At 40.9% G+C, this 25,888-nt stretch overlaps 1 protein-coding gene across 4 annotated transcripts; it reads left to right on the top strand.

Moving 5' to 3' along the window:
• The first annotated feature begins 1,448 nt into the window (after positions 1-1,448).
• Positions 1,449-25,888, top strand: etv1 (ETS variant transcription factor 1). Of its 4 annotated transcripts, XM_042424966.1 has the most exons (15): positions 1,449-1,867; positions 2,291-2,417; positions 2,691-2,915; positions 3,219-3,322; positions 3,904-3,994; positions 4,325-4,372; positions 8,905-8,958; positions 16,014-16,143; positions 17,401-17,589; positions 18,783-19,030; positions 21,422-21,493; positions 21,589-21,657; positions 21,746-21,915; positions 23,551-23,652; positions 24,349-25,888. In XM_042424966.1, the coding sequence occupies exons 3-15, from the start codon at positions 2,771-2,773 to the stop codon at positions 24,568-24,570; spliced, it is 1,644 nt and encodes a 547-aa protein (XP_042280900.1). In that variant the 5' UTR covers positions 1,449-1,867; positions 2,291-2,417; positions 2,691-2,770; the 3' UTR covers positions 24,571-25,888. The 4 variants fall into 4 exon arrangements, with proteins under 4 accessions (XP_042280900.1, XP_042280901.1, XP_042280902.1 ...); XM_042424967.1 differs by lacking the exons at positions 1,449-1,867; positions 21,422-21,493 and having other exon boundaries at positions 2,047-2,417; XM_042424968.1 differs by lacking the exons at positions 1,449-1,867; positions 2,291-2,417 and having other exon boundaries at positions 2,794-2,919.

Genomic DNA, 25,888 nt, shown 5'->3' on the forward strand with positions numbered 1-25,888 from the left:
TTTTAACCAAAACAATACAAAATAAACACCAAGGATATGTAAAATCTATTTATCCTATTGTCTGGTGTGGCACTTGGTTTGCTTCACGTCTCAGTGTCAGATGGGGGGACGCCTGCACTTGACCTGCGTTTCTCCGTCCTCAGGGGGGGTTCAGCAGGAATGACACGATACTTCACTTCACATCCACTTCACCCGTCTGGTAATGGAACCCTGCCTGGATCCAAGATGGCATCAGCGTGACCACTACTGGCTTCCGATATGTCCGTCTTTCAGTCAAGTGTTTAATGCAATGGTAAAGTCCCCTTTTCAGGATTTATCCTGGATCTGTCCTGCACCACTGCTAATTTTTGTTGCATGGGAACACAAACTTGGTGTCATTAATTTGGTGGTTTGAAAAAAAAACAGTAAAATGTTTTAGTAAAAAAGAAAGAAAGACACTAAAAGTGAAACTAAAGAGTCAAGTAAATTTTATCTTTATGACCCAAAAAGGCAAATTTGTCTATGAGGGTTTTACAACCTGCAATATATTATACACCTTTCCTTGGTCCCTCAGTTTGGATAAGTAAATCTCCAGAAATTAATCCTTTGACAGGAAAAAAAGGGAGGGAAACCTGATGTTGTCTGCAGAGTTGACAGAAGTGCAGTAGTAGAATTACTATCTGTGTATAAAACAGAATTATAGTATAAGTTACAACATGTATTAAGCCAATATTAAGTGTAATGAGTTAAAGGTGCAGCGTGTAGAATTTAGTGGCCTCTAGTGGAAAAGACTTGGCAGAAATGGAATATAATATTCATAAGTATGTTTTCATTAGTGTCTAATCACCTGAAAAAAGAGTCTTTGTGTTTTTATTGCCTTAGACTGAGTCCTGAGAGGGCCTTTTGTGTTTTTTGAGAGATTTACAGCCACCTTAGGTTCTCCTACACACTTGGAAGGGGAGGGGTATTCAGTTGGTTGCAATCTACAACGTCAGGGGGAAACAGTATGAAGTCTGTTGCTGAAAGATTTGTAGAACAATTGCAAAAACTGCAGTGAAACAGCTACCTGTGTTAGTTTAGCTGACTTTCCAGGCTAGCCACACTATCCCTTAGCAATCAATAGTAACTACCCTCAACAGCTGGCTTATGTTCACATATTGCTCCATTTATATTTTTATTTTGAGCAGAGGTCCCACTTTACCGATCAGGAGCGTCACAATCAGAGGTGCTGTGTCCCCTCAAACATTTGTGATTGGATGGCTTTACAAACTGTTGAATTCTGTTTTCGCTATATTTTAATTAATGTTAATAATATAATCATCATGCCATAAAACACTTGACTTGGATGAATTTGTAAATTACTTAGAGTGTCAGAATTTCCCTTTTTAAAGTGACTTTAGCATCAAAGGTTTAAACTAAAACCCACAAGCAATTAAAATTAGCATTAGTTTGTTGTCCTTTGCTATTCATAGTAGCTAAATTATTGTTTCTTGTCAAAACAGGGGTTGACATTAGAAGAGTTAAGAGCTAAATACAGCCAGTACAAACAGTAGATGTTTGTGAGCTTTCTTAACTCAGCATTAAACAATCAACGGGTGCTGCTTGGCTAACCAGCTAACGTTAACCAGCTAACGTTAACTCTGAGTTTGAAGCCTTTTCGCTAACAGTCTTTTGTTCAGTATTGCTAAATGCAGTATAATGTTAAGTGTCATTATAGTTCTAGATAGTTATTGTAGGGGGGGCGGTTGATCGAAAACATAGAAGCTAAAGCAGAGAATTACTAATAACTTGGTTTGGTGTGAACATTGACATATGCATTATGAAACTGTGCCCCCTCAAAAAGAAATGACTGCATGATGCCCCTGGTCAGGATTACAGTTTAATTACAGTAAGATATTTAAAACTCAGTTTGCCACCTACTGAATATTTTCAACCAATAAGATATAATTCTGCCTCCAGAGCAGCTCAGCCTCTGAGAAGTATTGTGTAACTAAAACCCTCAGCGGGTTTTCTGAGAAATTTAACAATTCCCTGGACAACAGCAGACTGTGGTTGTATTCAGAAGCTTTCATGTGTTTATACTTTTAACTGCATCATTGTAAAGCAGGAAAGCTGCAGCAAAACAACATGCTTCAAACTTTTTTTTCCCCACTGCACCAGCTTTTAGATTTAGTAACTTGCCTCTTATTTATCGGCCATGTGAGTTAGTTTTTTGGAAGCTGTCTTCAGTTTTGCCCAGTGACCTCAGCTTTACTTCCAGGTCAGTGCCTTCTGCAGGTCTGCAGCACTCTCAACAATGTATCCCTTACAGGAGAGCGAAGAGCTGGCGCTTCAGCAAGTCCCTCTGGAGGCTCTTCAAAACACTGTTACCATGGACACAAACTTGACCGGGAGAGGACTGAGGAGTGTGTTTGTCTGTAGGCTACACTGTGTGCGAGGTAAAAGAGACGGAGAGAGGGTAACAGGACGGTGTGTGTGTGTGTGTGTGTGTGTGTGTTTGGGGAGGGGGGTGTGCAGGTGCAGTTTGCATGTTTGTTCAAGTGTAACTTTAAATGCATGTTAAATTATGCTTACGTTTAGTGCCTTTTTTTTTGCTATTTAAATCACTCAAACAGTCAAAACTTTAAAAAAAAAAAAAAAAAAAAAAAAAAAAAAAAACCGCTTTACACTTCAATATTGCCATTGACTTCTCTCGTGCTTGCCGCCTGCAGCCGTGCGTGATTGACTGCCAGCAATCTGATCCAGTGAAAGACATTGACAACCAATAGGAAGCGGAGTGCGGCTTGTTTCCATGGGAGGCCCCGGGAGGCGATGCCAAGCCGCTAGAAAGCAACACAGAGAGCTGGGAGAAGCGCAGGCAGCAGCCGGGACTGTGGAGATCCTGCAGCCGCTCTGTGGCACTCTACACGCGGATGAAAGCGGCGCGAGGTCGCTTGGTAAGTGCGTATTAGTTTTTCACACTTCCTCTGCTTTTGAAGTTTAGCCCTCTTCTCATCCTGTAAAACATTTCGGTGCGCCCTAAAGCTAGGCGCACTCCTCGTTTACGCACGAAATCTGCAGATTGTCAACTTAAGTTTGCAGCATCGCCGGAGGTGTTGTCGTTAATTTCGGTCTCAAAACAGTAGTAAGAGGTTCCCGAACTGTGCCTCAATGAATGAACCTCGCATTGCCAGTCTGGGCAACATGAGAAACTATCGTTAATGTCACATTTCTCTCTGCTTTCTATCCATCTCGCACAGGACGGGAGACTGTGGAGTCTTTGCAGATCGCTCGTCAATTAAAGCCACAACGGAACAGAATGGATGGATTTCACGACCAGCAAGTGCCTTACTGTAATTCCAAAGTGAGTGTTCATAGTCTGGGGAAAAAAAAAAGTTGGAAGCAAATCAGATAACAGATGCACATTGTATGCCCTCCTCTAATTCTTAATGCATAAATGCTTTATCTTTACCTTATTTCCCTCTCTTTCACTGTATCTTCAATATATTTTCTTGTCGTAAATGTCTCTTCTTCTCTCTAATACTTTCTATTTGTTCTGATCTCATCTCTGTCTTTCTCTCTGCTGCTGCTGCTGCTGCTGCTGCTGCCAAAACTCATTTCTCCCTCAGGGACCATTTACGTTTCATCTAATCATCAAAGATAAACAGCTAAACAAAGTGGCCACTGCTTTACACAGCTTCTTTGGTTATATGCACCATGTTACAACTTCTTAATTACATCTGATAAGTGAAGCACGGGTCCCTTTGCACGGGTCAGGCTTTAGAGGTGCGTGAGGCATCAATGAGTGGCTCATTGAGGCTCTTCCATTTGCTCTTTCAGTTGCACGTGTGCTGCAGCCAACAACATAATCACTGCTCCAGTGAGGGAAAGAAAAAAAAAGATTGATTTGTGTGCTTTTTGTGTTTTTTTTTGTTTTTTTTGCAGAAGACGCAAGAAAAGACAACAAGCTGCGAGAGGCCAGCAAATAACAGAAAGAGAAAATTCATTAAGTCCGACCTGGCTCTGGACACTGAAGGTAGGCAGAGGGCAGGGGGAGAAGTTAATTTCACGGCTCCTAAACATTTAGCAAAATTCAATTGGTTTGTGGCCACCTGCACCGCTAACTACAGAATCTCAATTACAACACAGTGGCCTGTGATGATTCTCACAAGCCTCTGTCAGTGGTCAGAGACACAAATTGACTTGTTATTAGGCGCACCCGTGCCCAATGAGCTCCACTGGCTCTGACGACATATCAGCCTGCCGTAATGAAGCCAGCCGTTTCTTATGCTTCTCCTGGCTTTTGACTGTGTTTTTTTAAAACTGCCTTCAAGCCCTGTTTTCTGCTTTGGTTTCCCCCCTCCAGAGCTCTTCCAGGACCTCAGTCAGCTACAGGAGACTTGGCTGGCAGAAGGTGAGTGTTTTAAATCTCGAGCAAAAAGGAGGAGAGATGGGTAAAAATGGATAGGTTGTGAGGGGGGAAAAAAGCTGCCTGGAGTTACATGCCTAGCATCGCAGTCCAATTAAAAGCCTGTGTGGAAGAGGCACCTTGTGTGTCATGCATACATTAGAGACTGTGAGCAAGGGGTCTTGAGGGAGACCGAGGAGGCTCTACCCAGAGAGTGTCATCACAAATTACCAGGAGAAGGCTCTCCGACGCTCACTGTCTCTTCTGCTTTTGGCAGGAGCTAACGCGCTGCACGCCAGCCGCCGCCACCACCTCCACCTCCACCAGAGCTCTGCTGTAACCTACCAGCTCTCTCTCTCTCTCTCTCTCTCTCTCACTCTCTTTCTCGCTCTCTCTCTCTCTCCCTCTCACTCTCTCTCTCTCTCACACACACACACACACTCTCTCATTTGCTCTCTTTCCCAGTCTCTCTCTCTCTCTCTCTCTCTTTGCTTCCTCTCAGAACACCTCTCTATCTTCTACAGCTGTACCATCACCTTGTCTTCTTCAATTTCATTTCTTGGCGGCAAAAAAAAGAATGGATCTATAATTTTTTTTCTCACAGACTTCCAAAAAAATAGGCTTGATCTCTCAAATCGACAGTTGATTTTTTTTTTAAATATATATATATATATATTTATCCATTTCTTTGCCTTTTAATTTTTTTTTTCTCTAATGGCAAGACTTGCTCATTGTGGTCTAACTGAGACGTGATGCTTCAGGATTTAAGTGCGAGTGTCCTCTTTCCTCCATGTCTGCAGCACCGAAGTTTTGGTCAGTGGTGAATATTGTTCATCTATTTTAAAAAAAAATCTTTTGCTGTGTTTTTATGTGCATGTGCATGTTCCACTTGGCTTCTTGCCTTGACTTGAAGTATTTGAATCTCACTAAGATGCAACTTACTTTGATTATTGCATGTAATCTGAAAGTTTATATCTGAGTAGAGTGAGAGTTGGGCATTTTTGAACTGCATCAGTAGAGTTTCATCAGCTGTCAGTGTGAAATCAGAGAGCAAGTAGAGTGAAAGGACATAATTCCTTGGAAAGGATGATTTGATCTTTTTTGCATGTATATAAATCTTTATAAACATCTGAAAAGTAAAGCTAAATGCTACTATTTTCTCCGTAAATGGGTCCCAGCACTGGTATAAAAAATTAAGTTTGACAGTCACTTTGTAACATTTGTCTCCGCAGTTGTAACAGCAGACTGCGTCTTTGCTTTACTGTCCCTACTTGGCTTAGACAGACAGTGCTGTAGTGTATGAAAATTAAAACCTAATTATTTAATATTTAAATGTGTTAATATATAAAAATCCACTGTGAAGAAAGGATTGTTTTTTTTAAAAAAAAATCTGTATAAATGTGTGAAATTGTTGTAGGTGTTATAATTAAATACTTTAATTATGTGATATTAAAAAGTGGACAGTTAGAAATTATGTGGACAAACAGATATTTACTGTAAAAAGCACAAATATTTGTTTTGTTTTCTATATCACCTAGTTTTATTTGCATAAAAAGAGTCGATTGTGATTCGTAAATTTTTATATTTTCCATCATACAATTGCAACATTAAATGCCAACCTGCCCCCCCCCCCCAAAAAAAAATATATCTATTTCAGCATATCAGTCAGTGCTCAGGTTGTAAAGCCATAATTCTCGCTCTAAAGTAGAACTCTCAAGTGCACAATATAATTGAATCAACTTTAATACTTCTTTTTTTAAGGATTGAGTCATAATACATCCCCTGGAAAAAAAGTGTTGAGGGAAATTTTAGCTCACACGATTTACACAGGTGAAGAAGACTCTCAATCATTTATAGGATCCGTCTATTCTTTAACACGTTTGAAAATGCTCGCAGTGCCATCCGAGGCTTTTAAAAAATGAAAAGTATGCTTTGAAACAGATATTAGACTAGTTGAGCCGACTCTGAGCAGCAGTTCGATTATGAGGCGGTGCGGCCGCACACCGCAGGGCGTGTAAAAAAGAATAAGACACGATTTTAATATTTCAGTATCCAAAGTGAGAAAAGAGACGGCGGCGGCTGATAAGAGGTATTACTGTTAAGGATTACGGTTCTGCCTGTCATGGATCAATGTGATGATGTACGCTTCAAGATTGTAGATTTAATGAATGACTTCCTGTCCATTAAGATGAAAAGGAATACCTTCCCATTTCTAAGATTTATTAGTTCAGGTAATTGGAACAAGAGGAGGAATTATGAGAGACAGACTGAATTTCCGACTCCAAGACCGAGAGGTTGAAGGGGTTTTTCAGCTTGACAGGCATATATATATATGTTTGACCCCCTCGAAACTACGTCTATCCTCCACCCAGGTTTTTTTGGACTCATTTAAGTGCCAGGAATAAATGTCTTGTTCTTTACACATTTCTGACTTTTTATTTCGCTTGCACTGATTCCTCTGTGAAATTCTGGTGCTGAAAGCATAAATTTGGTAAACGCCTCCAACAGTCTTGTCCCGCTCAGGCCTTGTGTTTACAGCTTTTACAACTTCTCTCTTTTCATCCTCACTCCTTTTTTCCTCTCTGTCCGTGACCCTCCTTTTTTTTTTTTTTTTTTTTTTCATTTTGTGAATGGCGGCAGATTTCCAGCTCTGCCGTTCTCCCCAGGAGTTTGTTGCAGAGATCAGCTGCCTCATTCACAGACTGAGGCCGGTGACTCATCCATCCTGTACTTCCTTTTGGACACAGAGACACTGCTGCCCTCTTTTTTTTTTTTTTTTTTTTTTTTTTTTTTTTGGGTTTCTCATCCTCTCCTCTCTTTGTCCCCTTTCCAACTCTTAGGTTCTCTGAAGTTTCTGTGGGTTGGTGTAATCGTGAGACGAGAGCTGTTACTGAGTTACACTCTTGTTTTTCATTGTTGTGTTGGTTTGGAAGATACGTCTGTTGTGGGTTTTTGAGCACTAAAAGGACAAAGGAACAAATATAATTACAGTCAAAGTGTTGAGGATGAAAGAAAGACTTTTCGTGTAAGGATTTTCGCTTATGTTTTTTTTTTGGTTAATATATTTTCCAAATTTTCATGTCATGGCCCTTTAAGAAAGCTTGTAACAGAGTGGAGTAGTCCAGTAAAGTATATTTATATAAAAGGTTACAGATCAACAGTAATTCATTGAGGCTGTAGCTTTAACTACAATCTTGTGTAAAATAATTTCTACGTCTTTGATTGATGCTCTCTTCAACCGCTTGACATTGTTGGAAAATATGGAGAAATTTCTCTTCTTGATCTGTTGATTGTTTATTCTCCTCAATTCACACCTCTGGCAAGAAAAAAAAAACACCCCAGATCATGTGACAATAATGGAAAATCAGTGATTTTTTTTTTTTTTTTAAAGATCTCTAGACATGTCAAGACATGTTACTGATCCTGTGATAATGAGGATCCACCTCATTGTGTGTATAAATAGACGTGCTAATGACACATTTAAATCTCCTTTTTTTTGCCTTTCACCAGAGAGAGTTGAACTTGAGGGACATGGAAAACTGTCACTGAGTGTAAATATGTGGCATGTAAATAATGTACATGCCTAATTGGAAGCGGAGCGGAGCAGGCTTCATTATTTTAGCATTAGCCTGAGTGCAGGGGCGTTTGAAGCACAGGTGAAGTATTGGGAGGTTTGGAACAGACCTAACTCGGTAGGTACAGGTGGATTCACCAGTAGGGAAGAAGCCAATTAGATACTGTTAACAATGGGTGTTTGGCTGCTGGCAAGGAGTGAGAGCCGAGGATACGGAGCAGTCAATGGACAAGGCGACCTCAGGAAGTGGAATTAGGAGGTAGCAAAATGTAATCTCCCTCGCAGGCTGGTGCTTGTTGGAAAAAATGTGGTTCACTGTATAAGTTCTTTAGTAAATCTTATGAGAAATATTGCTTTAAAACATTTCAAGGTTATTTTGTAGTTTGCAATTTCCTCTCTATGGTTTTGGCGTATTTTCGGTCAAACAAGTCAAAAAAAATGTGCCATCCCACTCAGATTATTTTAACTTTGTCTAGTACATCAACTTGTTTTAATCATTTTTCAGTGTCAGTATCTTTATGTAGAAGAGAACAAGCACTAGAATCAAGAAAACATCACACTTGATTCTTAAAAATTCTTTAAAACAGTTTATTTGTATTTTTTAAAAAAGTCTCATTTATTCTTAATATTTTTTTCACTATTTCTCTTTAAGCACGCTATGATAGGCAAACATGACTTGATAAGATAAAGATTTTAAAGCATATTCAACCAAGAAAACATACATGGGCAACAAAGAGAACAGGAGTAATCCTTGCCCTAATTTCTAGTAAGACATTTTTTTTTTTCAGCTGTGTTCTTTAACCGACAGCAGAAGCAAACAATGCTCGGATAGGCCAACCTAATATCCCTGGAGACTGTTTGCCAGAGGAGGGTATTGGACTGTAGAGAACTGTGATCAATGCCGTGTTGTCCATCAACATCAGAAACAATCATTCCCTTTCTTCTTCTCTGCTTGTATCTTTAGCTCAAGTTCCCGACAATGACGAGCAGTTTGTTCCAGACTTCCAGACTGAAAACTGTGAGTAAGAGACCACGTCGCTTTTTTTTCTCTGTGTTTGTGCATGTGTTAGTGCTCGTATATGTCTGTGTGAACATCTGCGGTGTATGTGTGTGTATGTGTGTGTGTGTGTGTGTTTTTTTTTTTTCTTCACTCGTCCCAACTGGTGTGTTTGTACTCGGAGAGAGAGAGAGAGTGCACGTGGCGGTGTGTGTTTTTCCGTGTCTCTCAGTACCCTCACCTTTGCTCGCACAAGTGCTCTCTGGAGAGCTGCAGTAGTCTTTCGGGTCTGCAGACAGGTGCATGGGTGGGTGGGGGTGAGGGGGGGGGGGGTATCTCTCTCTCCCTCTCTCTCTCTCTCTCTCTCTCTATCTGTCTCTCCCTTCCCTCTGTTGCTCATGTACCTCTCACCACCACTGAGATATTATTGCACTGTGACTTATTTGCATAAGGGAACATCAAAATATTGTGGCAGATTTTTTTTAGAGAACTGAAGTGATATTTTTAACAGTGGGAAGGCCAAACTGCTGTCAACTGATGGTGGCTGTTTTGAATTTAAAAAAAAAAAAAAAAAAAAAAAAAAATCTCATCTTACAAGATACTACATGGCCTTTTCCTCAAAGTACTTTTTGTGCAAAACCATCCAGTGTGGTTAGATTTTCTAAATCGGGCAGTATAATATTAGTTACTACCACATTTATCCTTTTCAGTTGAAGGCTTGTTTGGCCTTCTGGTTCTCTCACCAACCTTTTCTTGGGGATTTTACAGCATGAAAGTAAAAGCACGATTTTTTTTTCTTTCCCTATTTTTTTATAGACAAAATATCAAAGTATGTTACTAAGAATAATCCCCCAAAATAAAAATAAAAATCTATCTATATTTATGCTCACAGCGATAAGGATGAGGTAGTTTAGGGGTACTTCACCTGGTTGTGCACGGTGGTTGCACGCAGTTACTGGTGACTTGGCACCGTCCACTTCTGAAGGAAGTTGTGCCAAGGAAGGGACAGAAATGGAGTGAGTGGAGCTCAGTGGGACCCAGAGCGAGCACATGTCTATCAGATGAGCCAAAACACCCATGAAACTGTGAGAAAAGACACAAAACTGTGTGTCCACACCCTGCGTCTTCCCTATGTCCTCAATGCCCTTTAACCTGGAAACAAAAGTTGAACAAAATGCAGAAATTAAGATTCTTAACTGGAACAAAGAGATAATTACGTTTGATATTTGCTTCGTAAAGCTCTTTGTTCTACGTTAGATTGGGACATTTTAGTGATCACAGATAACAAGCGAGGATGGATCTGGATTTAAGGTAGATCACAGACCTTTTAACCCCATGCGTGCCAGATCACAGCCTTTAAGCAGGTTCCTGTTGGTTGTGTAGATTAAAAACCAGAGGGGGTCTATGTTCTCTTTCTGTTTTTTTTTTTTTTATCAATACTCCTACACCTTAAACGCCAGACCAATCAGAGGAGCTCAGGCTTTAAATACCTCTGAAAAGTCATTTTTGAACTCCTGCTTTTATGAAACAAACTTCATTTACCATTTAATGACCCGTCTTACCCCAATTTTGCTCTTTTTTTTTACAAATACTTAACTGTGTGACTCACATTGCTCCAGAGACTGAATAAAGTAGACTTAAATTATACCATACTTAATTATGTTAAACCGCAGGGGTGTAAAAACAATTAAACCTCATCTTCACTACATCCTTCAAATATTTTGCGAATTCTTTCCATTAATCTTGCTTGATTTTGTCTTGTTCACTACAACATTGAGCTCAACACAAACCTCTCCACAAACTCAACCCTTGGTAGTGAATTAACCTTCCCTAAAATCCAAGATGGAGGTGCGGTGTAGTGTACAGTAGAGAACCAGAGGTCACCGAGACTGTCCTGTTGTCCTTCAGAGGTAGCCAGGGTGGGTGGCCACAGTGGCAGGAGTCTGCTGACCATCTGAATTGTCCTGTTGGCAAACCTGCAGCAGACTGGAGAGGCACTAACAGATGGCGGGAGGGTGAGGGCACCGTGGTTGGGCGCTCGAGCAGGCATCCCAGCCGGCAGCTCTCCCATATGGGTTTTCACCGAGCTGAGAGATGGAGGGGCGGACGTTGGGATAGACAGGAAGAGATGAAGATGAAGAGAAAGCGAAGAGTTGAATGTAAAGAGCAGAGAGAGAGACAGGAGAGGACAGTGAGTGCAGGTGGAAGTAGCCAATTACATGTTGTAAATTGGTTGGCAGTAAGAGGAGAAAAGGCACTGCATTCTGTTTATTTACAAAGCACTTACTGGAAAACTTCCTGGGTATCGCACATGTCTTTTTAACTATAGATCATTGTCGTAGCGCACAAGGTCCCTAGACTATTTGGTTCTTGAAAATCAACATGTTATCAGTGAGACTGGGAAACTGGCTTTACTGAGTTCTACACGAGTGGAACAATCTGCTTGTACAATTAGACAAGCTAAAATCAATTTAGATCTCTTGACGGACACAGAGCAGTGTGAATGCATGTGTTTTCTTAGAATTGATTGTTGCTGTATAGTCTGTTGATGAACTGTTGTGGGCTTTTATTGTTTTTATATGTACTGTAATCAGGGCATCCTTATAAAAGAGAGCTTGCTCTCAAAGGCCCTCCCTGTTTAAATAAAGGTTATATATATCAATATAAAGGCAACAAACTAGATAATTGATGTGCATTTAAAGGACCAATGTGTAGGATTCAAGGGGATCTATTGGCAGAAATGGAATATAATATTCATAAGTATGTTTTAATTAGTTTGTAATTGCCTGAAAATAAGAATCATTGTTTTCGTTACCTTAGAGTGAGCCCTTTATATCTACATAGGGAGCGGGTCCTCTTCCACTGAGCCCATCATGTTGCACCGCAATGTTTCTACAGTAGCCCAGAACGGACAAACCAAACACTGGCTCTAGAGAAGGCCTTTCATGTTTTTCACGAGTTTCGCGACCACCATAGGTTTTAACACACACTCTAACGGAGGGGAGGGGGAGGGGTATTCAGTTGGTTGCAACCTCACCGCTCGATGCCACTAAATCCTACACACTGGTTCTTTAAGGGATGGGCCCGGAAATATACTGTATTTTTCCCAATGGTCATTTAATCCCAAGAAAGACCAAAACAAACAGTGAATTGATCCTACGAACAAGTATTGTCTGTATGGTCGACTCTTAATATAGCATATTCCTCTGTGCCATATAGACCTCCATTGTTGTTGAAAAACTGGAGACAGAGAAAAAAAAAAACTCCTCAATGAGCCACATTGTTTCACTGGGTGACACGTTTCTTCTTTGTCATGAAAATGGGCACTGGATTTTATTTTCAGTCAGTCCTGCTGTAAATACTCACTAGCAACGACAAATTAAGTGTTTACTCCTGTTTGAGACGAGTTTGCTAATGTCCAGCTGACTTATGGAATTGTATAACCTTTTTTTAATTATTAAATTATATATTTGTGACCCATTTTTTTAAAGAGTTGGGTCCCCAGTGGTAACGAACGGGCCTGGGACTGGGTGCCTCAGACTGGGTAGGAAAGTCAGAAAGTGTTATTGAGGGATGGACTGAGGTGTGTTGAATTTGTTGACAAGAAAAATGTAGATAAACGCTCATCTTCTTGTCCTGTAAAATAATTCAGTAGCCTATTTTTGTGAAGTCAGTATATTAGCTTAGCTAGGTTTACATTTCATCACTCTTTATATAAGCATTGACAACTTATGTCTGCCTCAAATTTCATGTGAACCTATTGTTAACATTAACTGTAAATGCTGAAAAATGTCTATGATAGTAGGATTAGAATTAACCAAAAAAAATCTATTTGTTCAGTTGTGTTTGTGTCTGTGCTAGCTTGGTAGCATTAGCAACTGAAACAGTGTTGCATTTTTGTCATAGTAAAATATTCTGACGTGAGTTTAATGAATTACAGAATCTTATTTTTAGGAAAGAGGATTGATTAAAACATAATAAAATTTATTGAATGTGCATGCCGAGAAAACTGAGTAGCCCTAAATGTTAGCTCCAGTATTTTCTTCTTTTATATCGGTAATTTGACTCCACTTAGCTACTTTTACTTTTACACTGGAAGTTTAATCTCTGCTTCAGTACAATTAAGAGCTTTAATAAAGCAACAGTATTTTTATATTTTCAAATATTCTTTTCAGTCGACAGCTAGAGTGAGAATAATAGCTGGAAACTGAAAATAATCAAAGGTGGAGAGAAAGAAATGAATCTTTAAGAGTCTTGTACATTCAAAGATTGTACCTAAAAAGCAGGTTTGAAATTCTTTTCCTTCAGCGCTATTTTATATTTTCATGGCCTCAGAGTTACCACCTCTCAAGAAGCAGTGGCAGTTTCCTTCGCACTCTCCATCCATGCAGCACAGAAGCAGCATGTGAGCGGCCTCGAAGCGAAAGTGTCCTCAGGCTGAAGGAGGAGAAGGAGAATTTTCTTTGTCTCAAACTCCAACACAGATGCTTACCATTAGCATAACTTAGCAGGGAACGAAGGAGTAGAGGAGGTGTAAAATGAGGCCACACGTTACCAGCAGATCTGAGCCTCCATCATTTAACAGCAAAGGCGAGCACCTACAGTAGGTGAAAATGGAATGGAAGGTTTTTCGCTGTTGCCAAAAGACCTGTATTTTTTTATGAATGGACTGGAGAAATATCTGCCAAACGCAGGCTCTGATTCTGCCAAAACACACAATTTGTACCTGAGAATACTCAACAGTTGGGGCCAAGGGCTTTATTGATAAAGTACTTTAAGATTTGGCAGAAAAATGACATCTAAAATTAAATTATTAGAACCACGTTTTATAGAAAAATTTGTCTTGAATGATAAACATTAAAAAAAAAAGGGTAAGAAGACCAATGACTTGTGTTTTTCAACATGTGTTGTTTATTCAGTTTCAGGCAAAGATTGCTATTGAATCTGTTCACCAAAGACCAAAGAAAATTACAGAATATTTAAGTTAATGGCACAGAGGAGAAAAAAAAAAACACATTTGCATTCAAAATAGACCCAGTAATTGTTCTAACTGCTTCTTTTAAACACCCTACCATCTCGGTTAATCAATATGTAGATAATGAGAGCAATCAAGCAGTGATGGGCATGACATTCTGGACTAAAAAGGAAGTCTCTGTTTTAGTCAGAGGCAATGCCCTCACTATTGATTTGTGTACCTTGGCACCCCACTGACGAAATCTATTGTGACATTTCCATTTCTAATTTAAGGCACTCTGCTGCTGCACACGTGAAGCTATTGTAGATAGATAGATAGTTAGATAGATAGATAGATGTAGTCTAGCAGCACCAGAAGTCAGGGGAATTAACTCTCCCTAGCCTCAGAAAAACAAATTCATGTATGTTTATTGTCGTTGGTAATTAAAGTGACACTGATTGTGATCTCGACAGGAAAAACTAAGGTATTGTTTTGACACCGTAAGCCTTTAACGACACTCTGCCATGCCAGCGTCGTCAAAGGTCTCCCCTCAGGAAGTGTCTCTTTGACCTCCGATCGATGACCCAGAAAGGTCAGGCCCCCAGCGAGGGCTGCGAACAACCCCTGAGCTTTGTCATGCCGGGCCCGTGTGGCCCGTCCCCCGGGGGTTCGGCTGTGCGTCAGATGGGGTGTTGGCAGATCGACCCCTGCTCGTACGGCAGCTGTCAGTCTGCCGTGAGAAACTCCCCAAAACATCCTCCTCTTTCAGCTCCTTGTAGCCTTAGAGACCTTCCTGGCTGGTGGGTGTATTTTAAAGAAAAACACTACCAAACCACAAATTTTAGTGTTTTGGGTCATCAAATGTCTAAATGTTTGTACTTCGGTCGACCAGGAGTTGATTGATGGATTTCCTTTCTCCATTCATAATTTTCTGGTGGCTTTGTTTTCAACTCAGGAAAAGGCAGACTCTCTCAGCCTGAAGCATCAGTCAAAAATTATCCCTTTTAACCGCGACTGGCCCTCTCCCGTGTGTTTGATAGAGCACTGTGGGATGGCCTCGCTGCTGCTTTTGTGTGCTGTCGCGGTGAGACGGTGATTGGCGAGGTAGTCTGAGCCTGACTTCATTCTGACTGACTGGGTTTTCCTCAGAAGCGCAGCCAATTGGATTAGCGTTGATCATGACTCGAGATGATGGGATGTTAATCAGGACTGATCAGGCACTTAACAGCCTCTCAGATGCACCGGGCTCACTGTGGGGGCCATAGGTAGAGAGCACAGGCAGGCACCCCCCACCCCCCCTTCAGATCAATGAGCGCCGTTGTTGTCGTCTGGATCATATTGACAGCCAACTGAAAGCAGATAAAGCATTTATAGGAGCTCACCGCACACCCGGTTTTATGATTGTCATATTTCACTAACAGAGTCCCCGTCAGGAAAGGGCCGAACAAATGAGATTTGAAGTGAGTTGTTTGTGTAAGCGATGGCCTGTGATGTCAAATCCTTTGGAGAACGGATGCTTTTAACTTCAATTTATACATCATGTATCCTCTTAATCAGTAATGGGCTGGTTCACATTCATACAGGTACACATACTGGTATCTGTAATACAATACGGCTGTTTTCCAGTTCGGAGGACACGGCTGCGTGTTGTACATAGTTCACAGAAGAATATTTGTCAGGTCAGTTTGTCTGGTTTGTCCTTTTGTCAAATGCTGGATATTGGCCAGTCACATCATCCACTATAGATACATAATGGCAGTGTGTAAAGCCAGCAGCATTGTCTTTCCAGTATTGTTTTTTTTTATGAATGAATGTGTGCAAAGTGACATAAGTGGACATAGAGGTGGTGGATCAACCTGTCGTTAATAGCTGCTAACCTTTTTTCTGTCTAGTGATTGTATATATTCTATTTTGGTGGCTTATTCACGCTGCCAAATGTAATTTTCTGCTGTAAACATGTGCAAAAATGCTGAGCACTGACAGAAAATAGTCACAAAAATCTGTATTTGCAGCTGCTCTCAAAACCTACATTATTGACCTTCTCAATTTTTTTTTAATGGGGTGTTGTTTATCATCATTCAGAACCTAAATTTGTTTTTTCTCTCTTCCTCTCCCGGTGTAGTGGCTTTCCACGGACTGCAGCTGAAGATCAAGAGGGAGCTGCACAGCCCGTGTTCAGAGCTGAGCTCCAACTGTAGTCAAGAACGGCCCTTCAAACTCCAGTATGGAGAGAAGTGCCCGTATAACGTCAGGTGAGCACCGCACGACACACGACCGAACGCTTAAAATATCTTCACGAAAGACTTAAAATATCACCATGAAAGAACTTTTTCACAGCTTTAAATTGGCAACATTTAAAAGAAGTTATAAGCACAGCTGCTGTTATTTGGCTCCATATTCTGCTTTTAACCACCAGTTTTATTGGAAATGGTGAAAAAATGTGTCCAAAAACCCAAAATGAAATGGAGCAGCTCTTGTCCTTAGTTGAAAAATATGACACTATTTTTATACTTTACACTTTGACCAAGCATCAGAATATTTTAGGTATGTTGAATAATAAACTTTAGTTGTTTTTCTGAAAATGACTTTACACACACTTACACACTAGATGCACTAGAAACTGCAGGCATCACTTTTTTTTCAATGTAAATCCAAGGCACCTTGTGACAAATACAGTCATGTTGAGTAATTTTTTTTTTTTTCTCAAATGAACATTAAGGGGCCTGTTGGACCCGAGCGTTGCTTAGTTACACTCAATCTCGAATTGATTTGATTTGTAATACACGACATTCATTCTCCTCGCACGCTTGTATAATGTCTTGTATGCAAGAGAGTAATTTTGAAACTGTCTTTCATAAGTGATGAATCATATGTGTGGTTCATTTGCTTACCTGGTGACATCTGCTCAGATGCATATAGAGATGTATGCCAAGAGGTGGTGTTCATTAATATAACCACTGAAATAAACCAGCACACATTTCATTTTAAAGATTATACTGTGGAAGGACGGATGTGTGGAGAATATTTTTACCAAACTCCCTTTAAGAAAATACCAATTTAATGTGATAGAATGCAAAAGCAACCATTAATATAAATGTAAATGTAAAAATTCAAAGTCTTTTTTCTGACATCCTGCACAAAAAGAAAACCAACAAAATAAAGTGCAATTTCCCCAAAATAACAATAAAGATACAATTTTTTAAATGCATCTACATTTTCTGTAATTTCTTGATATTTGTTCCTCTTCTTCTTTAATATCTTCCAACAATGAGCAGCATCTATGTAACCAGAGTAATGTATAATCTAAATTTACCACTCAGTCAGGTGTCAAACACATTTAACACCTAAAGCATACCAACAGAAGCATCTCATGTGTAAGTGTATGGATAAAGCTTTATTCCAACACAATTACACAATGCAAGGTGAAGTCTATAATTCAACAATTCAACGTCATCTCTAGAAGAAATCAAACCCTCTCAGTGACGCTTCGGCCGCTCTGTTTGCCACAGTGCCTATGAGCAGAAGCAGCCTGCAGGAATGAAGCCCTCCAGCCCAGTGACGCCCCCTTGTAGCACCCCCGTGTCCCCCCTCCATCATGCCTCACCCACAGCGGCCCCAACACCCAAGCCAGACAGGACCTACACCCACATACCGTCCTCACAGCCTCTCCCTGATAACGCCTACTCTATGGACCACAGGTACTGCAGCCCGCAGCCTTTTACATTTACATCACATTTACATCTGCGGCTTTGAGCTCAGAACACATTATAATAAAGTCACAGCAGCAGATGCAGCAGATCAGAGTTTTGGTTACAGAGACATTTTGAAAAGGCGGGGCTTTTATAGAGGTGTCGCATCTCATTGGTTGAGTGAATCCTCAGTGGGCGGAGCAAAGAAATACAGCTTTACATACATTCAGTTAGCAGTTAGAGGAAATAGGCTTATATATTTTCTAATTTTGCTTTCCTGTTCTGTTAAACATCTCGCTCAGATTTATCTTGCAACACTTTCCTGACCTCCGGGATTTGTATCCTGGTCATAGAGGGTCAGGAGGCTAGCTACCTTACCTCGACAACTCCAGCCTCTTCGATCGTAACCATTATTCAGCCTGTAAAATCAATAAGGGTCATCGCCACAGTTTTACAAGACTGTTATGTATTAAAAATTGTGCAGTATTTAAATATTTGAGCATTAAATTCATGTTTTAGGCTCTCTGTTCAGCTACTCAGGCTTTATTTCTAGTGTAATTTTAGAATTGAAGTCCATTCTTGACCTTTGAGAAATGTGTATGTGACAAAATAAACTAAGCTCAAACTTGCTTGCTGACAGTCCAGTCAACAAAAAAATAATCAGCAACTGTTTTGGTAATCTGAGCAAGCAAAACATGGCAAACATTCTCCAGTTCCAGCTTCTTCAACGTGAGGATTTGCTGCTTTTCTTTGTCTTATGTGAGAGTCAAGAGATTATTTCTGGGTTTTGGACTGTTAGTTGGATTTAACAAGACTTTATAACTGGCTTTAAGATGTTGTTATGGGTATTTTCTGATGTTGTATACACCTAATGATTAATCAATAATGAAAATAATCATCGTCAGTTGCAGCCCTACTTTCAACCATCTCTTATAGTCCTCATTCATTCTTCAATGATAGCCAATAAATGGGCCTTTAAGTTTACAGTATTTTGTTATATTTTCACCTTTAAGTCACAAGAGTTAAATTGTACCTTGCAATATGTATTCTAAAATTATTTCAATTTCATTTTGATTGTTGTTACTTGTCATTGTTGTCATTTCTCCTCTTCAAACAGAGTACAACTAAACATTATGAGGTTTTAAGGCTCTTTCTGTTCAGCTGATAATAATGAACCCACTGATCTTCGTCTTCCTCCTCAGATTTCGACGTCAGCTCTCAGAGCCGTGCCACTCGTTCCCCTCCCCGCCGACGATAACTCGGGACGGACGACCCATCTACCACAGGCAGATGTCAGAGCCCAGCATCCCCTTCCCTCCTCAAGGCTTCAAGCAGGAGTACCCCGACCCCTTGTTTGAACACCCGGCCATGATGGGTGCGCCGCTACCCCACACATACCCCGCCACCATGATGATCAAGCAGGAGCCGCGGGACTTCACCTATGACTCAGGTGAGAAATCTAAAAAAAAAAAAAAAGTGCTGGTTTGTGTGTAACTCATAACTGGTAAGTAAAAAAAACCCAAGAAACTAACTTTCAATGAAAACTAAAAAGTGACAGCAGCCTTCTTTTTTTTTGCTGCCAGAGCATTATCATTTCAGGAATGGGAGAGGACATGGGAGGAGGGGGTAGCGTTTATTGAGTTTGCCCATTATTAGGGCAGGGGATCTGGTTGGGCCGGGTGTCTGCGCCGGTCGCCATTTCCTGTGGTGCTCTAATAGAAAAGAGGGGGGGCGGGAGGGGGGGCAATGCCTGGTCACAATCCAAAATCCGCCCTCCCACGCTTGTCCGCTCCCTTTAGTTAGAGAGTAAAGGGACCTTATCACCAGCCTGAGGCCTCTGCGGAGCCTGAGGCTACATCAGGACATGAATGACTGCTGGTTTCATTCACAAGGCGGACAGAGAGGACCCAGGAGAGGCAGAGCTGGAGTAGAGTCTGTGTGACCAGTCATGGAGAAAAGCTACCTCTTCCCATGGCGATGAGTTCAAGAAAAACACTGTGGGCCTCTTTCAGGTCTTCTCTCTCTCTCTCTCTCTCTCTCTCTCTCTCTCTCTCTCTCTCCTTTAGACTTTCTTTGTTTTCCTAACAGCAGCTTGGTAGTTTTTGTCACAGAAAAGCCAGGCAACTGTGATTTGGGTGTTTTTCTCACTTTCCAGTGGCAAGTTTACTTTGTTTTTTACTGAGTTACACAACTAAGTGACTCCTAAATACCAATTACTGCATAATTTCATATTTTGGGCTTCAGTGCAAAGACATCCTTTTTCTTGGAACTCCTTTGTAGCTTTTGCAGCTCTTTTGAAACTACCAAGTTGTAGCCAATTAGCAGCAGTATGTAAAAAAAGTAAAATAAATATAAAAAAAATAAAATAAAAATATACATCTCATGTCTTCAGAGCCTAAAGCCAAAAGATATTTAACTTGCAAGATGTAAAAACTAAAAATAATAAGCAAATTCTTGCATTTAGCTAGATGGAATCAGCAAATAATGGCACTTTTTTCCCAATAACTGACTAAAACAATTCATCAGTCATCAAATCTACATTTTCTGTAATTTGTTTCAGCATGTTAGATTTACACCGAGCACTGCAGTAGAATAAACGTAGAATCTTACATTGTCATCAAGAGGCTATAAAGGTCACCGAGGACTATGCTGACGACATTATAAATAGAGAGAAGATATATTTTAGTTCATAGTTCAAGTGCCAAGACGTCTTGCCAATGTCATGTCCAGTACTGTACTGAACTATATATCCGAGATGGAGCATCAGAGTGAATTTATTAGCAGTCACAGAGGAGCATGTTGACTGGAGCAGGCCTGTTGGAAAGGATGGGCGGGGAGCTGGTAATTTCATTAGTAGCAATTTCCTCCACAAGCCCATTACTTTGATGAAGTTCAGAGAAATGTTTATGGGCCTAAATGAAGGGCCTCAGTCTGTTTATTGAACATTCACTTTGTAACTTGTTTGGCCGTTTCTGATCACAAGCCACGGCCGTGATGTCTGAGTTGTGTGGGAGGTTCTGACATGTACAGTAAAAACGGACTGCCGATGTGGACTGTGAGGCAAAGAAAACTTGTAAATACGTGCTTCTGTGCAAAAGTGCACATCAGTTTTAGAAGCACTGAGAAGTAAGTGACTAGACTTGTCAAGTTTAACAATTTTAATCATGTAATTGGTTCAAAATCTTTCAAATGAAAGGCATTAATTTATATTTTTGGTTTAAAAATCATACAGAAATGTGTCTGTTTCTGGAAAAGAGCAGAAGAATCCAGGTGAAAGTTCAATCTTTTGTTAAATCCATGATGTTAATGACAGTACCAAATAATAAATAAATAAAGCTCCAAGCCAGTTTAATTTAACCTTCTTCGATATGAGAAAAAAAATCACAAATATTTTGCACATTTTATTTTTATCAAAAATGACACAACCTTTAGTTGTGTTTAGCTAACGCTGTTGAACAATATTCAGTGGGAAAAGTCCTGAAAACAAACATCTCCGGGTCTTAAAAAAGTGTTGAAAAGCATCATCTGGAGCCCTCGCATGATGAAAAAAAAACGTGTACATCATGTCAACTTGTGTTTTCACACAAGCGCCGTGTTTTATTCGGTAGTAAATCTTCCTCTGAGTGGAGACGCTCGGAGCGTGTATTAGCAGTGTGATATAGTGAGCTCGCCCGTGGCTGGGAGCCATTGCGATGCCTGCGCTGGAGGGCATATTCTTTAATCAGAGCCAGTGGTGCATTGAGTGAACAGGCTTTGACTGCTCACAGATAACTGAGATAGTGTTCTTAATGCTGCCTTCGGGCCCTTTAACACCCACTCTCCATTCTTGCCTGGCTTTCAGCTGAAGTGCCTAGCTGCCATTCTGTCTACTTACGGCAAGACGGCTATCTGACTCACACTAACAGGACTGAAGGTACCACCGATGATACGTGTGAATGTTGTGATGGTGCACTTTGGATTTTTGCAGGGTATTACAACAAACGCTGCTTTTTTTAACTTGTTTTCCAGGTTGTATGTTCGACAAAGTGGCGAGGCATTTCTACGATGATACCTGCGTTGTGCCTGAAAAGGTTGAAGGTGAGTCCTCCATAAGTGCAGCGTATGTCATTGAATTCAATGCTATTTTGAGACGTCATACAAAGATGGTCTGTCATGTGGTCTGTAGGTGACATCAAGCAGGAGTCAGGCCTCTACCGTGAGGGCCCGTCGTACCAGCGCAGAGGCTCGCTGCAGCTCTGGCAGTTCTTGGTGGCTCTGCTGGACGACCCGTCCAACTCCCACTTCATCGCCTGGACAGGCCGCGGCATGGAGTTCAAACTCATTGAGCCAGAGGAGGTGAGAGAAAAGATTACCCAGTTTAGTGCTGAAATGATTAGCAGATTAGAGTATTTACAGTTTTGATAATGGATTAACCATTTAGGTGTTTAATTAATAAAGAAATATGCCAAACATTCTCTGCAAATGTGAAAATTTGCTGCTTTTTCAGTTTTACATCTCTGTAAATTGAACATCTTTGGGTTTTGAACTGTTGGTCGGGAAGTTGTGCTGACCATTTGTCACTATTTTCTGACATTTTATAGACGAAACAGTTACTCTTTTAACGTAAGGAAACATAATAAAATTAATCATTACTTGCAGCCCATTCAGTGTGTTATCCAACTGGTCAAGGCAGATGGCCGCCCACCTAGAGTCCAGTTCTGCTCGAGGTTTATCCCATTAAAAGGGAGTTTTTCCTTGCCGCTGTCGCCAAGTGCTTGCTCATGGGGGAATGTTGAGTCTCTGTAAATTAAAGAGTACGGTCCTGACCTGCTCTATATAAAAGGGCCCTGAGATAACTTCTCTTGTGATTTGGCGCTATAATAAATAAATGAAATTGAATTGCAGTCATATGTTGCAGATAAATGTGCAAGTACACGAGGGAGACGAAAGAACAGGTTGCATCGTAAATCCAGGCAAAGTCAGACAATGTCAAAGGTCAACATTTGAAGAGGAATGAATCATATTCTGTGATTTTTAAGTAGTCAGGTCAGGCTTTGGTTTGCCTTAACCGTTTTTTTTTTTTTCTTATACTTAACCACATCTAACCAACTCACCCTCATGGCCAGCCCCTGCTAAATATTTCACAGAACATATTCCTTTAAATATAACTCATGTTGACGGTTGGGCCTTTTGAAATGGCAACAGAGGCTGGGTCTGTGTGCACCCACATCACACACAGTGGGGCTCAGTCACTGTTGCTCACTGTTGGAGGATGGAGGAGGATGCAGGGTGCAGGCGGGGGGTTGGGAGTGTAGAAAGGAGGTGATAGAGGGGTACCTGGCAAAGGTCCACACAGCCCGACGGTGTCACGGGCCAGCTGCAGCTAACAGGGGGGCCCATTCATGCCATCAGGTGACCACTCGCTTTGGGATGTTGCAGACAAACGTTAGAGCAAGCAGCTTCTGCCTTTCCAGCGGGCAGGTGTAGCATGTCATGAGGATGAGAAAAAAAACACAGCAGATCCACTGATGTTGTTTTTTTGTCTTATTTGGTGAAGGGGTTGCAGAAAGAGAGAGGTAAGATGAACAAAATGAGACGAGGAGAAAGAGAAGAGTGTGAAATAGAATAAAAAACCTGCACAAGAGAAGCTGAAGAGAGGCGCCGTGAGGATGTGGGTTTGGACTGCGAGGCTGGGTGGTGGGTGGTCTGGTAGACAGGTGCTGTAACATCTGCTGCCTCCTCCGCTGGGTGTGTGACAAGCTCCTAATGAACACATCCCTGGTCAGGTCTGCTCAGGCTGGACGCACTCTAATTACTGATATTAGGAAAATATGGATTAATAAGTTTGCTTAACATTACAGCTGCCGCAACACTCCTGTCAGGAAATCAGGTCAACCGTGCATGTCTGCAAATTTGATAAGTTTTTAGCATCCTGTTCTCTGCTTATGTTTAACTGACTGTCTCTGTGTTGTTTATCTGTTTGTTGCAAAGGTGGCACGTCGATGGGGGATACAGAAGAATCGACCGGCGATGAATTACGACAAGCTCAGCCGATCGTTGCGCTACTACTACGAGAAGGGAATCATGCAAAAGGTAAAAAAAAAATGAATACAGAGAATTTATACTAACAATAAAAAAATAAAGAACATCTGCAACACTGTAGGAGATCCAAATCTCTGTTTGGATCTTTGTTGATATATTGTATACATATTATGAAAGTAGTTCACCATTTTAAGATGAAAAGTTTTGACTCATGTGCAAACTAAATGACCTGATTGATACCACCTGCGTTAAAGGAGGGGCATGTCTACAAGGTAGCTTATATAAGGAGGTGGAGCGTCTCAAACATAGTGAATCTGGTGAAGATCAAAGGAGACTGAAACTTTGTTCATGTGCACTTTATGATTTAACAAAAATTTATTAGTGGATGTGAGCAGTTCCTTGGTTGCACCGTTGTTTGTGCAGTGCATTGTGGGAGAATAGTGTACATCAACAGCACACTGAAAGGGGTTTTGAGTATGCATACAGACTAAAACCTGCTTAGAATCGGTGTGTAGTCTGGAATTGGGACACAGCTCATGTTAATGTTTGATTTAAACTGCAGTGATGGAGCTGAAGAACTACAGTATTTAGGAAAATAGGGGCAAGAGGGAAAGGAGGGAACCCATAAAAGACAAAAATGTAGAATATGCTCACTGTGATTGCTTGTGTTTGCTTCTAAGAAATGATTGTGAAACCAAAATTTGCCACCCATTTATTTATCACCTCCTCGTGTTTGCCTCCCTCCAGGTGGCCGGCGAGAGATACGTCTACAAGTTCGTGTGCGACCCCGAGGCCTTGTTCTCCATGGCGTTCCCCGACAATCAGCGGCCGGTGCTGAAGACGGATATAGAGCGGCAGATCAACGAGGAGGACACGGTGCCGCTGTCGCACTTCGATGAAAACATGGCTTACGTACAGGAGGGGCCCTACTGCCAGCCGCACCCCTACAGCGAGGGCTACGTTTATTAACGTCAGCCCCACAACCACACACACACACACACACACTCTCTCTCTCTCACACACACACACACATACACACACACACACCTCTACTCTGCCCAGACCCTCCTCCCCCGCCTGTTCCGTACACCTGAAACTGTCATGTCCTCTAATTCACAGTCGCTCCGGGAATAAGACTGAACACACACATGCAGCGGAGCTTCCCCTCTCTCTCTCTCTCTCTCTCTCTCTCTCTCGCTCACATAAACACACGAACATCCTCCTTTTTTTGCTCTCGTCTCTCTGACGTCCAAGCCGCACAGCAGGATGGAGAGTGCACTTTATGGACAGGAACGGCGCGGTGTTAACCTGCCAGGGGCTAGCTATGTGGTTGGCTTTTTACCGTTGTTTATGTTTGTACATTAATGTGGGATTTATTCTGTTTGTTTGTTTGTTTGTTTTTTTTAAATCCTTATGATTTTGAGCATGCGGCACCCTGGTGAGACAGGACAAGGACATATTCCAAGACTTTTGATTTCCTGCAAACGTTCACAGGAAGAAAAACAAAAAAAAACAAAAAACGGTCTCGTCTTCACACGTGCAGCAAACGGAAGGATGATCAGTTCTGTCCTTTTTTTTAGTTTCTCAAACAGCCATCATGTACTTTCATGCTCATTTACTGGCAACGTATTGTAACGATACTTTTATGGTGAAGTGACATGATTATAGACTTGAAAAAGTAATGTGATAATAAAAAAAAGAGACATTTAGCTGCCATCAGTGAGAACTGCCTCACCGCCAGATTGAAAACAGCATCTCTGTCTGTCAGTAATCTCTGCCCCTCATCCACTCAAACTGTAGATCTCATCAAGTAGGTGTTTTTTTTTTTTCTGCTGTAACAACATTAACTCCTCGGGATCATTCTCTCAACGGCTGAAAACTCTGCGGGGCGGTAAAGATGAGACTTTTGGCACACGAGGATGCACTCAAATCGTACTGAACTGTGTGCGGATGAAAATACTTTTTTTCTGCATCACATGTGAACGGCCTGTGTCGAGGATAATCAATAAAGCTTACTGGGCCGCTGTAAAATAAGTCATTCACTGAATATACTGTAAAGAGCGGTTTCCTTTGTATTTTGAAATACTGTACATCAAAGCAGCGGTGGTTCATTTCTCATTACGGTGTTCAGTTTTTTTTCAATGAATAACAGGTGAAAGTGTATGTACAGTTAAATCAGCAATCAATCAACACATTCAGGATATGATTTGCATCCCCCAAATAACATAGAGAAAGTGATTTAATTGACTATAAAAAGACAAAAAAAAATTAAATATAAAATCAAATA

The sequence above is a fragment of the Thunnus maccoyii genome, chromosome 10 (assembly GCF_910596095.1).
Source record: "Thunnus maccoyii chromosome 10, fThuMac1.1, whole genome shotgun sequence".
NCBI classification, from domain to species: domain Eukaryota; kingdom Metazoa; phylum Chordata; class Actinopteri; order Scombriformes; family Scombridae; genus Thunnus; species Thunnus maccoyii.